At 35.9% G+C, this 18,611-nt stretch overlaps 1 protein-coding gene across 2 annotated transcripts in view; it reads left to right on the top strand.

Annotated features, from left to right (window-relative positions):
- Chn1 (chimerin 1) overlaps positions 1-18,611 on the top strand; it is a 113,204-nt gene that overhangs the window by 67,996 nt on the left and 26,597 nt on the right. For both annotated transcript variants that reach the window (XM_048812528.1, XM_015479341.2), the window contains one exon: positions 1,594-1,671. In XM_048812528.1, the coding sequence (XP_048668485.1) occupies positions 1,594-1,671 (78 nt within the window). The remainder of the gene's footprint in view (positions 1-1,593; positions 1,672-18,611) is intronic.

The following is an 18,611-nucleotide window of genomic DNA, read 5'->3' as shown; positions in this document are numbered from 1 at the left end:
TTTATATTCTTTAAATAAAGCATAACATTAGAAACACAGTGGATTAAAATTAATTATTGTAGCATGAGGAAACCAAGTAAAGATATTCAAGAAACCAGAATGGGAAAATTTAAACCTCTTATATAGCACCTTGGTGAAAAGTGGAGGTGTTTATCTTAAAGAGCTGAGTTTTGAGTGTTTTACCCATCACCCTCCACTTCTGCCTTTCTACATCAGCAAACATCCAGGGGTTTTAAAAACATAATTACTACATCTGGGACCTATATATATAGGGAACTTATTCCCAGCTGCTCTTGATCTGGTCTCAAGCTCTCTGAATAAAAAATGTTGAGATGAGAGAATTAAAATATTGAATTTACCTACTTAAGTATAGACCCACAACAAAACTTCACATAGTAGAGACAAAACTGACCACTCTGGGGTGTTAACCATGCTCTTGGTTCTGTATGAAAGTAGTATGATATCTAGTTAAACTATTTTTTAATCAAACTATTTTCTGTTTTTGTTCACTTTAAATAAAATTGGATTTTAGTTAACCTTAATCCATAATGCACAAAGAAGGGGGCTGGAAGTGTAGTTCAGTGGTAAAGTACATGCCTAGCATAATGAACAAAGAAGGATATAGATCAGCCTTTTGTAAATTACCTGGTAGTTACTAATACATTAAAAAAAAAAGAACTGATGCTGTATGTTAATTTTCCTCTGCTTTTAATAGTTTAAAAAATTCATTTTGTAATAATGCATGACTCATTCATTGCTCATTATCTTCCCACTGATTTTTTTTTTAATTTTTTTTTTCCTTGAGCCAGCAAGAAAATCTTACATGAGAGGAGGGAGGAACAGAGTGAGTTGAGGAATAGAGTACTTAAATACTGTTGCTTGATTTTCATTGGTTATCTCCTTTCTTATGGCAGCCAGTCTAATCCTGCCTTCCCCGGCAAATCCCTCCCTCCCCTACCCTCCCTGCTAGAGGGTTCACAGGGTGTCTTGTCGCTAGAAACTGACTGCAAGCAGTATGTAGGCATCTTTCATTCAGAATGGACATTAATGTATTGAATAAAGAAGAGAGCTTTTAGAATTGTATTATTTGTCAAAATTGCATGTCTTTTAAAAAGGGATAAAGAGAGATGCTGAACGTTTTGTATGTTAGCATCGACTCTTTTTCTGCTCAGACTCCAAGTTTTCAGAAGCTTAAATATAGAACCCTTTAAAAAAAGAAGAAGAAGAAAGAATTTGTCTGGTTAGTCGGCTTCTTTTGAAGAAGTGCTTCATCACCCTCCTCCACCTCTCTGTGCTGTGTCCGCAGCTCTCTGTAGGTTAGGGTTCTGTGCTGGCTGCAGAATGCTCATGTGAGCTGAATAGACTCCATCGACAGACACAGACCAATACAGGTTTTCTTTCTTTTCTCTGAATTTCAAAATGCCATCCAAAGAGTCCTGGTCGGGGAGGAAAACTAATAGAGCTGCAGTTCACAAATCAAAACAAGAGGGCCGTCAGCAAGATTTATTGATAGCAGCCTTGGGAATGAAACTGGGTTCTCAAAAGTCGTCTGTGACAATCTGGCAACCTCTGAAACTCTTTGCTTATTCGCAGTTGACATCACTTGTTAGAAGAGCAACTCTGAAAGAAAATGAGCAAATTCCAAAATATGAAAAGGTTCACAATTTCAAGGTAAGAATATTTGTTTTTAGCCTTTTCTCATCAGAAATGCTCATTATTTGAAATATGTGATACTAAAAGAATATCTTCTGATGTCTTTTTAAAACTAGGATGAGTTGACTAAAATTTTCTTGCTCTTCAGGGAAAGGAGATGTTTTAAGCCTGATTTTATTTAAGGAATGGCTGAATAAAAGCTAATAGAAAATCATCCCCATTTTTTCTAGTGCTGTTTTAATTCTGTTTAATCAATGTATAGACACTGGTAAGTCTTGACTAATATTAAAAAGGTCTCATTTAATGATTTTGGCATTATTTTATTTGTGATGCAAATGTATCTAAATACCTTTGTTGGCTATTGCAGGAGAGGATTAGATCTTATCTGATCATTTCTGCTAAAAGGCTTTGGATATAAGAGGCATGTTCAGTTGCATCTGGATTGAGCAGATGGTCTGCATTTCCCATAGTTTCTGTCTTTTCTCCTCTGTTAATGAATTGACCATGATGAAAAGAGGATGGCTACCGTGGGACTGTGATGCTGCTGACACTAGCAGCTTTTCCTCACTTTTTGAGTATTTGCTTTCACCTTGTGTATGTAGTTTTTAAATTATTGTGTTAATGTATTTGTCAACTGTACCTGAATCTTATTTCATCAAGAGGATATGTGTATTGATGCAGGCTGTGTATAGATCTTTCCTGTGCTTTAGCATGATACAAGGCCTTGAAGTTGTGTCCTTTGCATCTTAATTCAGAGAATATATAATGTGAAGTCGTGTCTAAGGAAGCCAAGCTACACTTAGGTAGATGCACTGGTATTTATATGGTAACTTCCCAATAGTTAGACAACTTCATGATGCACTTATATAAGACATGAGTATTTTCATTTTAGACAAAATATTGTTAACTCTGCTAAGAAGGGACTGTTTGGTTTCAAATGGTGATAAAGCTGGAAATTCTGATCTTCCGTTTATTTATTAATTTAGTCAGCATTTATTTAGCATACAGGCTTTGTACCTGGGAAATGACCCCAAATAAGTCCTTATGCAATATAAAGTTAAATACATGTTAAGTCTCTCACATGCATACACACACACACACACACACACACACACACACGGCTATTTGAGCAAAGATTACATGCACACTCTTTAGAAATAGCTGTGATTTTAAAATATATCTCCAAAGATGTATCCTCTGATTTGGTCTGCAGAAACAGGCCTTTTAAGAGTGCCATTTAATACCAAGTCAAGTTCATTTATGTGCTTTTTATCAATATTGATAAATTTGCAATACATCCTGATTTTTAACACCAGAATTAATTTTACTCAAATGCTAATACCATGCCCCCAGTATGCTCTGCAGTTTTCACATGAGGGATAGATTATTATGATCTTTAGAACATTTGAGGGTAAAGGATTAAGTTACTTAACAAAAATATTTCTGAACTATATAGGCTATGTTAACTCAATAATATTTTCTTCTTCTTTAAATATATTCCTAAGGACCTTACCTTTCAACCAATATCTTTGCTTTAAAATGAAATAGAGTCTATCAGATTAAATACCAGATGGAAAATAAATCTGATTATGAATCTAAATAATTTATGTAGGTTACTAGGCCTCAGTTTATTCTTGCCTAATATATGACCTGGTCTTATAAGAACTATTACCAGGAAAATGACCCCAAATAAGTCCTTTTGCAAATATAAAGTTACATACATGTTAAATCACACACACAAAAAAATGGCTATTTGGATTCCTCAGCAAAGATTACATGCACTCTTTAGAAATAGCTGTGATTTTAAATATATCTCCAAAGATGTACCCTCTGATTTGGTCTGCAGAAACAGGCCTTTTAAGAGTGCCATTTTAATACCATGTCAAGTTCATTTATGTGCTTTTTATCAATATTGATTAAAATCAAATAGATTTGTTGAAGAATTTGCATAAACAACAAGTATATTCTTTTTTCCTCCCATAGTTTATATCTTCCAGTTATTTCTCAGCTTTAACACATGACTTTATGGACAAATTCTATACGGCTAGAAAATGCTATCTATGGGACCAGTTGTGACTCTTACTAGCTGGTACCCAAACTGTTTTAAGGATAGTTGGTTTGGGTTTTTTTGTTTGTTTGTTTGTTTTCTTGCTTGTTTGTTTGTTTTTTCTTCCCCCAACTACATAAATCCTTCTCTGAAACTAAAACATTAAAACCAGCTAGGTCTTGCTCTTAAAAAACAGTGTGCTCAGGAAAGAGCTAATGTTAGTGGTTTGCATTACATATTTTCTCGAGTTGCTAATGAGGTCAGAAGTCTCAGAATTTGGTTCTTCTCATTAAAATGTTATTTTAAAAATGTGTCTGTGGTGTGGCATGTATATATGTGTGTGTGTGTGTGTGTGTGTGTGTGTATATATATATATGTATAATTTTTTTTTTTAAGGAGGGAGGTCATACTTGACTTCTGAGAATATCCCCCAAAGAATTCAGACTCTGTGGCAGGCTGTTTTTCTCCCACACAAATGCTCATTTAGAAGGTCACTGATTGTGAGGTGTACGTACAGTTCAGCGGTTTGTTGTGGGGGAGAACCTGAACATTTCCATAAGGATAATTATTCACATGGCCTTGCCAGTGACTATTTTCTGTGTTGATAACAGTGTATTCTGTCTAACCACCAGCCCACTCACAGAAGCCTCATTTCAATATGGTTTTCTTTTTTGCTTCTTGAACTGCCTTGTTATGTAATGCAGTGAGGTGGAACAGCTGTCAGATCTTTTTGGGAGAGTGGGGGGACAGGAGGGTGAAGCCAAAAGCATCATATACCTTTGGTGAAGCCCTCACACAGTGAAGCCAAATAGAGCAACTGGACCTGACTCCAAACTCTGGAGGTGTTTGAGTTTATGGTATCTTAGTAGGAGAAACAGGAGGTTTCCCATTTTGCTGTTATGTAACATGGTTTCTCTTTCTAGCTGTCTCAAATTCTGTTGTTATTTATGGGGATTTGATAAAGCATCTATCATAAGGACAGTGATGTGTCTTATGGAGGTTGTCATTTTAGAGATAAATGTACTCCATCCTTTAGAAATTATTACCATATAAGCTGTGAAATTAAGAGTGATATAAATTAAAAGTGAAATTTCAAAAAAGGTAGGAGAAAAGATTCTAAATATTTTCATCATGAAGAAATGATAAATGTCTGAAAAGATAGATATGTGACCCTGATTTGAACATTATACAATCTATACATGTATTGAAATATTACATGGTACCTGGTTCCCCATAAATATGTGTAATTTTTATGTGTGAATTAAAATTAGAGTGAAAATAATTTCAAACTGTACCCTGGGCCAAGTTCTCTTTTTCTAAACTTACCCGATCCTAATATCACACAGAGAAAAAATAAAGCCTCTGATATTTAAAACTAAAAAAGTCATTCTAACCTCCACCCCCATTGAACCCTCAGCAGTGATTGCCTCCTACATTTGGAGACTTTCTAGATAGAATGATATTAAGTCCCAGCCATTGCGCTCAGGAGCTTGTTTATTATTTATATCAACTTGGACAGATTGCTTAACCTCTCTAAGCCTCTTTTTCTATATCAGAAATATAGAGTTCCTGGTACACCTAGGTACATGATAGCCCATTTTTTGTTATTATAAATCACTCCTAATGGGATATTTTTTCTGAATTTATACCAAGAAATACATGTATACTTAAGGTTTAATCTGACTCCTCATTTTCCTGCCCAGTTGCAGAAGTCATGATGCAAAGGATAACTTGGCGTGGTGGGGCTGAAGAAAGCTCTTGCTTCTTTCCCTGCACCCAGACAGAGTAGGTGTTACATAAGAGTAGTGGCATTTTTCATGCACCATAGAATACAGTGAAATCCTTTTTATTTCTCTTAATTCTTCCAAATTGAACTGTTAAATGTTTTATCTAGTTTGTTGCTTAATGATGAAAACTCTATAGCAAAAATGCAAGATTTGGGATGGGGTTGTGGCTCAGCAGTAGTGTGCTCACCTAGGACGTGGGAGATGCTGGATTCAATCCTCAGCACCACATAAAAATAAATAAATAAAATAAAGGTATTGTGTCCAACTACAACTAAAAAAAATTAAAATTAAAAATGCAAGATTAGATAGAATAGTATAGTAGCAGAAGCTGGGCTACATAGGCAGATTAAGTACTTGCAAAAAAAAAAAAACATTAAGAATTATAGGACAGGTGTACTCAGTGGTAGAGCACTTGCCTAGTACATGCAAGGCCTAGGATTTGATTCCTAGCACCACAAAAAAGAAAATTGTAGTGAATAGATACTTTAACACATAAATTTAATTCTTTTTTAAGATAGTCTTGAAAATGGTGAATGGTTTTTAGTTTCAAGTACTAAAATTCTACATGTAAATGAAAGATGTGAGATATTAACAGATCTAATGTTGCCAAGATAATATGCAAGCAATGAATCCTGAAATGTGAATGGATACTATAATTAAAATAACATTATAACATGAACCTTAAACTATTTAATAATATTACTGATTCAGGATTGCTAGGATAAAGAAATAATAGTGCACCCAGCCCTCCTGGCCTGTAGACCAGTTCTGCTGTTTGATAACCTGAAGGGTAGCAGGAACCAGCAGTTCTGCTCAAAGTTGTCTTTCCTTTCTCTCCAGTGTCACAGGCAAAGCCAGGCCCACTGGTCTTTCATTTGATTCACATTTGAGAATAAGTACAAAAGGAATCAACAAATAAAAATAAAGCATTTTGTTTGTTTCCTTTTATCCCCCAGTGCTGGGGTGAGCCCAAGGCCTTATGCAGGCACTACATCCCCAGCCCTAAAAATAGTTTTTAAATTAATCATGGAGTTAACACTATATGATCTGTAAATTCCCATTACAGCTCTAAAATGCTCTGATTGAATTATATTGAGACACATTAGATTTGTTCTAAATATTTTGTTTTTCATAATTAAAATTTTATTTAGGTCCATATGGGGAAAATTTTTCAATATGTTGATTTGAAAAGCAACTAAAACTGTGTACAAAATAAGATTATTTTAAAACTGGTTATATTAAACAACAGTGAAATATATTCAAGGAACATGCCTGTTCACTTTCTTTGTATTACACCCACCAACCATCACAAAGCCTTTTCCTTTCCCCCATTCTTCCTTACCTTTCCCCATATCTAGTAAAATGTGTGTATCTAGTAGAAGCTCAAGAAACATTTGTTGAATGACTAAATGGGTACATGGTATGGTATGGTAGAACTGTTGTTATTTTGAAACCACTTTCATGATAGCAGGAAATTTAATACAAAAATAGATTCTGCTAATGATCTTAAGATCTGTATTGTATTTTTAAAATCAGATTTCTGTGTTTTTAAAATGCCATGAAATTCAAGATCCCCATGTTATCTCGTATTTAACTAGAGAATCTCTGTGCACATAATGCTCAGCAATTTGAATATTGTTTTGAATTAAGTAATGTAAAAGAAGATCCATACAACATTACAGAATGGAAAAGGCAACCTGGGATGCCTCATTAAGCTTCTGTAATAATGTCACTCTTCATTTCTGGATGTGAACATGGAGTATCAACATAAGCACTTTGAAGGGATAAGTAATATTTTTCTCCAAGTAAGAGGTTAAATGGAATTATATATATTTCCATTATATACACACACTCTCTCTCTTCCTAGTTTTGAATGTGGGCCACTTGCAAGAGAAGACAGAAATAGCAAAAATAAGTGCTTAGCATGGGTTCTCTCTGCCTAGGGCAGTCAGACATGGAAAGGGCTGATGAAGAGAAACTGGGAGACTGAACAAGATCATCTGTAAGATCCCTGTGAGCACTGCATTTCTGTTGCTGTCTGGTATAGTGCTTATCAGCTGCTGTGGAAGCCAGATGGGGAACAGATATACTGTACCTTTTACTTCTGCCTGTGCTGTTTGTGAGGAGGACCACAGGGACTCATTGTGCACTTCCCATGGGTGCTCAGCCTCACCCTCCTGTCCTTCTGATGGTTTGTAATGCTGATGAGGAACTGGCTGTGGCACCTCTAGGGTCAATCTGGATCATTACCTACCCCTAATAATCCAGAAAGGCACATCACAAAGCTCCTGTTGGTTTGCACATAGTTGCATTCTACTTCTTCACAGCCATTTCGTAGGATATAGGATTTAAGTTGCTTTATTTCACTGAGGAGAAACCCACAATGTTATTTTCATGTTATTACTCTCAAGATGTTTTATAATCTGTCTTCATTCCCCAGTTTCACAGTATTACTTCTCTCTGTGATACTGCATTGCCAATACAGATTACCATTTGTAAAACTACATACCAGTATCTTTTAGTTTCCTTCCATTCAAGTTTGCTAGTATTTCATTTTTAAAATATTTTAACTGGACATGTTTTGAAAACACTTTCCTTTCCAGTCTCTTGGTCTGTAGAAGTCTCTACCCATGTCTATGTGGGCCCAGAAAAAATACTCTTAATATACATGTTATGTTACTGGAGGACATAATAACTAAATCTTTTTTTGGGGGGGGGGAATCCCATTAACAGTGTTGAAACATCTTGCCCACATGATCTCTCTAATCTAAAAGCTGTTTTGGCTTTCCTGGCACGTTTTCTCCATTTCCTCATTACTCATCCCTCAAGTATTTACTGAGCAACTCTTATGTGCATACCAATCTGCTAGACATAGAAAGGGGATAAGTAGTATGTAACACATGATCCTTGACCTTGGACATACACAAACTAAAAAAGAAAGCAAATATCAATACAGTGAGAAGGATGAGGAGAACATAATAGTATTATTCATGACAAATAAAATTAAAGGTGTTTTAACTGCCAGTTTTGATGTGTAAGTAATAATGCCATATTCTTCGTGGTTCAGTATGCCATATACAAATATGTTAAATGGTTGTCACCTAAAATGACATCTTTTCTTGAAACTATTTGATAGCAGAAATAAGAATGCAGGGGCTGGGGATGTGGCTCAAGCGGTAGTGCACTCACCTGGCATGCATGCGGCCCGGGTTCGATCCTCAGCACCACATACGAATAAAGATGTTGTGTCCACCGAGAACTAAAAAATAAATATTAAAATTCTCATTCATTCTCTCTCTCTCTCTCTCTCTCTCTCTCTCTTTAAAAAAAAAAAAAAGAAAGAAAGAAGAATGCGGGGCAGGAGATGTAGCTCAATGATAAAGATCTTGCCTGGCATGCACAAGGAATGGGTTCAATTCCCAGCACGATGTGCACACAAAGTATACAACTTGTAATAATAGAGAGTAGGGTTCTTCCCCCTATACTAAAAACATTGAACATGAGATCTACCCCCCCTAAAACGTAAGTGTTCAACACAGTATTCTTAACTAAAGGCACAGTGTAGTACAGCAGATATCCAGAGCTTGTTCATTTTGTATAACAAACTCTAAACACATTGAACAGCGCCCATCATTTTCCCCTCCTTCTAGCCCCTGGCAAGCATTCTCTTTGTTTCTGAGAATTAGACTGTTTTAGATTCCTCATATGAGTGGACATGTAGTTTTTGTCCTTATGTGACGAGCTTATTTCACTTCACAAAATATCCTCCAGGTTCATCCCTATTTCATGTAGAACAAGAATTCCTTCTTTTTTCAGACTGAATAAATATTCCATTGCCTGCATATATCACATTTTCTTTATTCATCCATCAATGAACATTTAGGTTATTTTCATAGCTTGGCTGTTGTGAATAATGCTGCCTTTAACACACAGTGCAGATAACTCTTTGAGATTCTGATTTCAATCCTTTTATATTTATATACCCAGAAGTAGAGCTGCTGGATCATGAGGTAGCTCTATTTTTAATTTTTCAAGCAGTCTCCATACTGTTTTCTGTAGCAACTATACCCTTTTACATTCCCACAAACACTTCAAGGATTCCAGTTTCTACACATCTTCACCAACACTTGTTATTTTGTTTGTTGTATATTTTTTATAACAGCCATTCTAACTGGTATGAGGTGATATCCCATTGTAGTTTTTAATTTACATTTTCCTGATAACTAATGATATTATACATTCATTTCCTATGCCTGTTGGCCATATTCTTTAGATAACTATTTATTCAAGTCCTTTGCCCTTTTCTTTTTGTTTTTGGAGATAAAGTCTAACTGTGTTATCCTTGAACCCCTTGGATCCTTAAGTGATTCTCTCAACTCAGCTTTATGAGTGTCTGAGACTACAGGCACATACCACCATGCCCAGTTTTGACAATTTTGTAGGAGAATTATTTCTTGGTTTTGTTATTGAGTTATAGGAGTTCCTTATATATTTTGGACATTAACTTCTTAATGGGTGTGTGATTTACAGATATTTTCTCTGATTTTATAGGTGACCTTACTCCATTGATTGCTTCCTTTACTGGATAGAAGCTTTTAAGTTTGCTGTAGTCCCATTTATTTTTGTTTTTGTTCTTTTAAAATGTGAGTAGATTTGTAAGTTTTTCTGATCAGGAGACTGTTAGTAGAACTTACAAGGTATTTGATTTATTTTGGGGAACTAAAACACCAAATAAGATGAACATTTTAGGGAAGGAAAAAAAAAAGGAAGAATCTAATGGCTACCCTTGAAACCAAGATTTGGTTCAATCCCTGATACCCCCCAAAAAATCATTTCAGTAGTTAATGATAAGGGGTGCTGGGTCTTAAAAATCTTAGTGATTTTTAAGTATTCTTGCCACATAAGGTATAATAAGTATGTGAAATCATACATATGTAAATAGCTCAATTTAGCCATTCTACAATGTGTATGTAGTTCAAAATATGTTGTACATGATAAATATATACAATTTTTATTTGTCAATTAAAAAATTTCAAAGAAATTTATAAGTTACTCCTAGAATTCTGTTCTCTTTAGTTTATGGTTCCACATTACAAGGATGAGTTTTTTCCTATTTTGGGTACACATTGGTACTTTAACGGCTAACTTTGTAGTCTGTTGTATCACATATTCATTCTCCTCTTCCAGATTCAACTGAGGATTGGGTCTTATTTTGCTGATTTTTAAGCTAATAGGAGAAATACATATGTTATATTTTATATCTCTAGTTTCAAACCTTGTTTAATCAGCAGATTATACTGTCATAGTTCCTTGACTCTCTGTGTCAGCTTTCCCTAGAAGACCAAGAGTCTTTCATTAGAGGCAAGGCCTACCATGACTTTAATAAGGTAGTCAAAGAGTATGTTTACATGCAAAAATGGATGGAACTCAAGAGCATCATGTTAAGTGAAATAAGCCAAACTCAAAAGTTAAGGGTCATATTTCTCATATGTAGAAGCTGGAGAGAAAAAAGGAATCATAGAAACAGAAGGGCGACCAGTAGAATGCAGGAAGGGGACCAGGAGATGGAGGAAGGGAAAGAAAAGGGAAGTACTGAGGGATGAAATTAATCAACTTAAATTGTTACATCATGTGCATGTACAAATATATTAAAAAAATGAATCCCACTGTTATATATAGTGATAATGCACCAATAAAAATTTTAAATAAAATGGGAATAACTGAAAAAGAGTATTATACATCCTAACATCTTACTTTGTTTTGTCTATATTATCAGGTTCCCCGTATCTCATTAAACTCAGCATCATCATTCAACATTCATTGTGTAATGGTGCTTGACACACAAAAAAATCATTGTTTTCATTAGAGAAGCCAGGGGGCAGAAAGAAAGAGACAGTCATATACAAATGAAATGAAATCTCATTTTTAAAATAAGACATTGGCTTTTCTAGCTGGATACCGTAGCATACACCTATAATCCCAGCTGCCTGGCAGGCTGAGGCAGGAGGATCACAAGTTCAAGGCCAGCTTGGAAAACTTACCAAGACCCTGTCTCAAAATAAAAAATAAAAAGGGCTGGTATGTAATTCAGAGTTAGAGCAACTTGTGTGAGATTTGATCCCGAGTTCTGGGACGGGGGAAAAAAGATACTGGCTTTTCTTTTTAAAATGTTATACCACAAAACAGTTAGTAGCTGAAAAGCCATTAAACTATTTTTTTTTTTTATAAACACTATATCATTCAGGGCTTTTTAGGTTTTCTTGTCTCTCCTCATAAGAGTCTTCTGAACATAATAAGATTGGAGACCTATAAAGGGCCAGGGTGTTAGCCCAGTGGTGTTATACTTCTGAAGAACCCTTCTTCAGGGGGCCGGGGTTGTAGTTCAGTGGTAGAATACTTGCCTAGCACATGGGAGGCACTGGGTTTCATCCTAGCAACCACATAAAAGTAAGCAAACAAACAAATAAAATAAAGGTATGTGTCTATCTAGAAAACCCTGCATCATCAACTGTTTACTTTCTACATTTTTATTTTCTTTGGAGAGCAAAAATAGTATGTTTTGTACAGTGCTAACCAGATTTAAATAAAAAGAATACATCTAGTTTTTGGTCCACTGGAGGCAGAGGCTTCTTGTCATATTAGGTGACCATCTCCAGGGGTTGTATTAGAGATGCTGTTTGGGCTATCCATGTGAATCAGTTTGCCTGAATCTGGCCTAAAATGTCAGGTTCACTTGTTCTGTTTTTTTAGAACTATCTCTGTTTGGAGCTCTTACACATGGCACAGCCCTGATCTCTGCATACTTAGTAAACATGCCCTTGTACATAAAGAGAAGTCCATCTCTGCTAGTTTGCTTTACTCGTTTTGAGAGCTCATTGTTCCACTAATATATGACATTGCTTCAGAGAGAGAGAGAATTTTAATCTATTTAGAACCCATGAATGATATTTAACATTTGGGAGACTTTCATTGCAAATGTCAGAAGGCCTGACCCATGCTAACTAAGGCAAAAAGAGAATTTATTGTATCACACAGTAGGAATAGTCCAGCATTAATTGAAAATATCCATCAACTCGGGGTCTTAAAATACTCCCAGAATCCTGTCTCTCAACTCTCTATTTTTAGATTACCTCTTATGACAGACAGAGGCTCCAGCTCTGTCTCCTCCCAGATTCCAGTCCACTGCAAAGAGACTATTTGTTCAGGTTCTGGGCTTAGCAGTCATTCACCTAGTTATATCACGTGCCTGTTTCTGCACCAGTAGCTCCAGTCAGGACAGTGGAATGTGCTGATTGGCTTAGATCTAGGTTATATATTTACACTAAATATGGAAGTTTCTAAGGCCAACAATGAGAATGAAGGAAGATGTAATTAAAATTTACATACACCTAATAACAGGTTCAAAATACATAAAGCAACAACTGAACTAACAGTGAAATAGACAAGTCCAAATAAAGCATGTGAATATACAAAAAAAGAAATAGACAAGTCCATAGTTATTGCTAGAAGGTTCAACATTTCTGTCAGTGATAGAATAGGTTAAAAATTAGTAGGATATAGAAGACTTAAACAACAATATCAACCAATTTGACCTTATTAGTATTTATAGAATGTTCTACTCAATAAAATCATATTATACATATTTTTCAAGTAATGGTAGATGCACTAAATAGACAGTATTCTGGGCCATAAAACAAGTATCAATAAATATAAAAACATTGGAATCAAATAAAACCTATCCTCTTACAATTAAATATTAAATAAGTATCTGAAAATTTTCTAAGTATGGTGTACTTAGAAATTAAATAGTATATTGCTCAATAACATGAATTAAAGAAGAAATTATAAGAAACATTAGAAAATATTTCTGAGAAGAAAAATATTAAAATTTGTGGAATATGGTTTAAAGTATGGCTTATAGGAAGTTTATACTGTTGAATGCTTACATTAGAAAAAGAGGGAAAAAATCTTAAATTGGTGAACTAAGCTTCCACCTTAAAAGACTAGAAAAAGAACCAATTAGACCAAGTAATGGAAGGAAAGAAACATTAAAGAGCAGCAATCAGTGACATAGGAAAAGAAAAAATAACAAAAACAGAAAAATCAGGATCTCTTTTACTAAGACTTTTAAGAGGATTTTAACCACATATTTTGTGTAGATTTGGGTTTTTTTTTGGGGGGGGGGGGCAGGTTGTTGTTGTTGTTTTGTTTTGTTTTTACAGTGCTAGGGATCAAAGCCAAACCTTCACTCATGCTAGGCATCACTCTACCACTGAGCTACATTCCAGCCCACATAGTTTGATAATTTCCTGTTTAGTGAAACCTGTTTCCTGGTGTCTTATAGAGATGCCTGCCTTCATGTTGTAATGTGTGTTGACAGTGCCTCTTTGGACAACGCTTCCACAACCAAGCCAAAGAGAAATTGACAGCTGATTGTGGAAATGTTAAAATAGTGCAGACTTGGCTTCAAGGAACTGTGGATCGCAAAGTAATATGGATTAGTCTGAGGCTTTTTTGTTTCTCCATGTTCAATTCACCTATTTGTAATGTAGTATAGAGGTCTTCTGTCACTTAGCTATTAATTGTAAGGTGCTTTTTATTGTCCAACCACCTGGTCCATTTATTTTCTTTTCCTATTATACCTACATAATATAACTTTAGAGGATTGGTATTTTGAGATATTGATTGACTGCGTTGATTTTTTTTTTTTAACTACTGATATTTGAATGCAAACTCATTCATCCAAGTAATGAAGCTGACTTTCAAAGAAATGTTTTAGGTTATGACATTTGATATTTTAAAGCCTTTAGTATGATTCAATTTAGAGGTAAAACTATTAGAAGAAAGGATTTTTTAAAAGAAATTAAAATTACAGGTTTTATAATACTTTAAACATCCATAGTTTGAAATGAAAAATGTTCTGAATTTCCTGTTGTAATTATTATATTTTGTTATACAATCTGTACCTTGTCACATGATCCAAAAAAAAAAATAGATAAAAGGATTGCTTTGAGAATTTTGATGTTTCTACTTCCTGAAGCCTGGGTTTCAATTGATGATACTGTCCCCAGCACCACCAAAAAAAGAAAAATCCACAGAAAAACAAAACACTCTAGTTCAAATTGATAACCACTCTTTCAGCTTAGAACAGAACACTGGCACCAGAAACCATGTCTGTCAGTGTTGTAGCGTTAATATGGTTGTATATGATTCTGAGCCAGTTCGCTATCTGTGGCCCACTTATAACCTCACTGTGTTTGTGCTGCAGCAACTCGGCTTTAACTGTGGAGGTATTTCTCCTTCACTGGCATAGCATTGCCTGGGGGAATGGATAGATCATGAAGGACTTCATTAAATAAACAAACAAATAAATAAATAAATAAACTCTATAAGTAAGACCCTATATCAAATTATAGTGGATGCATTCTCATGAGTAGAATTGATAATTCATTATTTATCTACATGTTTATTTAAAGTAGTAGTGTTTCATACATCATTTAATAAAGAACATTTTCAAAATGTTCTTCATGTGGAAGGAGAACCACACTACTATATTGCCCTAATAATTGCCATGCTGGTATAGTAACACCAGTGTTATTATAGTCTGGCCAATATTATATCAAATTTTCCCTGTAATTACTTCTCATAGCTCAGGACTTCATTTATTTGTGGTATGGCCAATGGAAGTCCAGTAGGCTTTTAAAGCATTTCCCTCAATTTTGAACTGTTTTCTCACTCTTGAAACATTAGATCACCAATTTTCTGTTATTTGTCATCCTGATCAAAGTGATGCTTCTGGCTGTGTTAACTTGCACAGTTAAGTATGTGCCTTACAGAGACCCGCGAATCCTCCCCTGTATGATCATCTCCTAGCAGCTCCTCACAGAAGGTGACAGTGCTTGGGCCCTGCTCCAGCCGTCCAGCGTCTTCACCTCTCACCACTCCTCGCCACTGACTGTGCTCCTCCTCCTATTCCCAGCACCTGCAGTTCCAACCATTGCCTAAAGCTATGCTTCAGCAAGTACTTGGCACAGTTCTTCCTTTCCTGCCGTGGTCACCATGTTACACCCCCATTTCATCAGAATGGCCAGCATAATATCAATGCTAGTGACTTAACTCTACTTAACCTCACTGTGTTTGCTATAGATTTTTCTCAAGAGTTATAGCCAGTAGTCTTGATTAAATTTAACTAAACAACAGGCAGGAAGATATCACCTTGCTACAAAGACACTCCTATTTAAGTACTCTTCCCACATTTTTTGCATGACCTCTTACACAATTTCATGCATTTTTCATATCATATGAATCAAAAAGTTTAAAACCATCTGGAAAGACTGCCTTTGGTCACTTAAAAGAGTGCATCCTGGTTGCCCTAAAGATAAAAATGGGGGTGGGAGGGTCTTTCCTGCCCAGCTCTCTGCTACCTACCTTCCTTTAGTTTTGATTTTGATCATCTGTTCTCTCTCTTCGTGGCCCAATACCATGTTGGAGAACCAACACAACTAAGCTGCAGCTGAAATGTCATTGCCACCTTTCCAAGCAGAGTTTCCCGGCCCCTACATGTTCTTATGTCCAACACCATGATTTACACTTGCAGCAAGCTTTGCAAGCATATTCCGTTGCTGTTGCATTTATTCCTATTTCTCAAGGGAGGGTGTTTGGTTTGGAGGGATAATGAAGACAATCCTGAATTTATCTTTCCATAGCATGGATTTTTTTTTTTTCTGTTTCCCTTGTTGGCATTCAAACTGGAGGTGTGAATGCTATAAACGTGATGAGTACCAAGTGCTTTAGTTTCTTTATATAACCCAGGATTTTGGTCAGCAGACTCAATTGAGAATAGCTGCAGTTTTTACCAAGGTCAGTGCTCAGGAGATGTGACACTGGCCTGTGTCCTTGAGCCCCTAAGTATCCCATCCACCTCATACCCTGTTCTTTTCAGCCTGGTTCTGACCAGTGCCATCACTGATTGGACTCTATTCAGTAATCTAGTCTTTCTTATGAATTAGTAGTTATTACATGGAAAGGAGTTGTTTCAGGCAAAAAGCAATCCCAAGTGCCATGATAATAAAGTTGTATTTTTTTCCAGTTGCAAAAAAGAGGAGATGGCTTTTAAACTAGTTGGTTATGTCCTTTGTTCATTAAGGTGTAATTCCTGCTGTATACTGTCACTTTCATTTGTCAAGGTAGCCTAGAAAAAATATCTGTGGCCCACTTATAAGGCTGCTTTCTTTGGTACTGTCCCTGTCCCTGATTTCACTTACATTGTACATACTGGCATTGATTGCTCTTTTGAATTGTCTTAACAAAATACCCTCCCCAAAGCAAACCATTTTTGTAAATTGATGGAATGATTTGTTTAAATACCAGTAAGGAAAAAAATAGTGCCATCTTCAAAGGACTTGGTCCTCTCCCACCTTCCAAAACCAGTGTGTCTTTAAAGTGGTACAGTCAATAACAAAAGCAGAGGTAGTTTCTGCTTGTAAGAAACAGTAATGACTTGGTGGAAGCAATAGAATAAAGTAAGATGCTGCTAGTGTCTCATTCATCACAAGATCACTGTCCATAAGCATTGGTTGTAAGAAACACAGGCAAGCAGCCAATTCTTCATTGTTCAAAAGGCCTTTTAAGAGGCAGATGGAACATTTTCTTGGTTTACATCCAGTGCTAGCAAAATTCTGTTATTAGATTTTCTGGTCCACAACTAAGAAACTGTGATAGGAAAAGGGAAAAAAGGAATATGAAAAAACTTACAGCCATGGAAAATGAGAAGTGAAGGGAAAACTAAAACAGACTTAGGGAAACACAAAAATTTAGGGCCTTTTATATTAAAAATACTGTAAAAATGACAAAATGATGAGTTTCTGTATCACACAATGAGTTTCCATTAGTTGTGTATGTTGTAAAAGATGCAGTAGTTTTGATTCCCCGAGCACTGACCAGGTCTCTGATGGGCCTCTACTGTAGGTAGGCCATTCCGACCATTCCTTGGTAAGGTATCAAGTTTCAAGTCCAAATCCCCATACTCCATGTGACCCACTCCAGGCCTCCTTCCCCCTCTATCCCACCTTCTCCTTTCTTAGCATCCTCCTAAGCAGAAAGAGTCTCTGAGGTGCAATAATAATTATATTTTGAATGCCCATTGTATTTTGAATCATTTTTAAAACAGGTAATTAAAATACAACCATATCTAGTAAACAAAATTATCAGCAAATGTCAGTGCCCACAGACTTGACTGCAGGAAATAACACCTGTTTCAATTGTACTAGATACAGAATAACTAAAGAGCATTTTTTTTTTTAATACTGGGGATTGAACTCAGGGGCACTTGACCACTGAACCACATCGCCAGTCCTATTTTGTATTTTATTTAGAGACAGGGTCTCCCTGAGTTGCTTAGCACCTCGCTTTTTGCTGAGGCTGGCTTCAAACTTGCAGTCAAGTTGTGCTGAGGATCGAACCCAGTGCCTCACACGTGCGAGGCAAGTGCTCTACCACTGAGCCACAACCCCAGCCCATAAAGCTATTTTTTAACTGACACTTACTTACACATATTTATGGGGTACAGTCTGCTATTTCAATACATTGTATAGTGTGTAATGATCAGATCATGGTAATGGCACATCCATCATCTCAAACGGTGTCATTTCCTTGTGCTGGGAACATCAAAAACCTCTCTACTAGCTGTTTTGAAATACACAATCTACTGTTGTCAACCGTGGTTACCCAGCTGTGCTGTAGTACATTAGAAGTTTTTCCACCTCTCCAGCTACACCCTTATACCTGTTAATCATCCTGTATCTCCTCAACCCCTGGTAACCACAATTACCTCTTCTGTAAGATCAACTTTTCTATTGTTCCTCCATTATACATGAGGACATGCAGTATTTGTTTGTTTGTTTTCCTGACTTATTTCACTTAACACAATGTCCTCCAGATGGAAGAGCCAGTCTAAACTGTTAATTTGTGCAGTTGCTTTTTTTAAGATATCTTTCCTGAGTTGGTAAAGTATGTGACATCATTGATAATATAAAACTCAATATAAAATGAAACATTTTGATATAGCTCAAATATAGAGCAATTACCCTTTTTGTAAGTAATGTCACTTCACGCTTTCTTTTTTT

Source organism: Marmota marmota, unplaced genomic scaffold (genome assembly GCF_001458135.2).
Source record: "Marmota marmota marmota unplaced genomic scaffold, marMar, whole genome shotgun sequence".
Lineage (NCBI taxonomy): Eukaryota > Metazoa > Chordata > Mammalia > Rodentia > Sciuridae > Marmota > Marmota marmota.
Note: the sequence above shows the minus strand (reverse complement) of the source record. Positions and strands in the feature narration are given on the sequence as shown.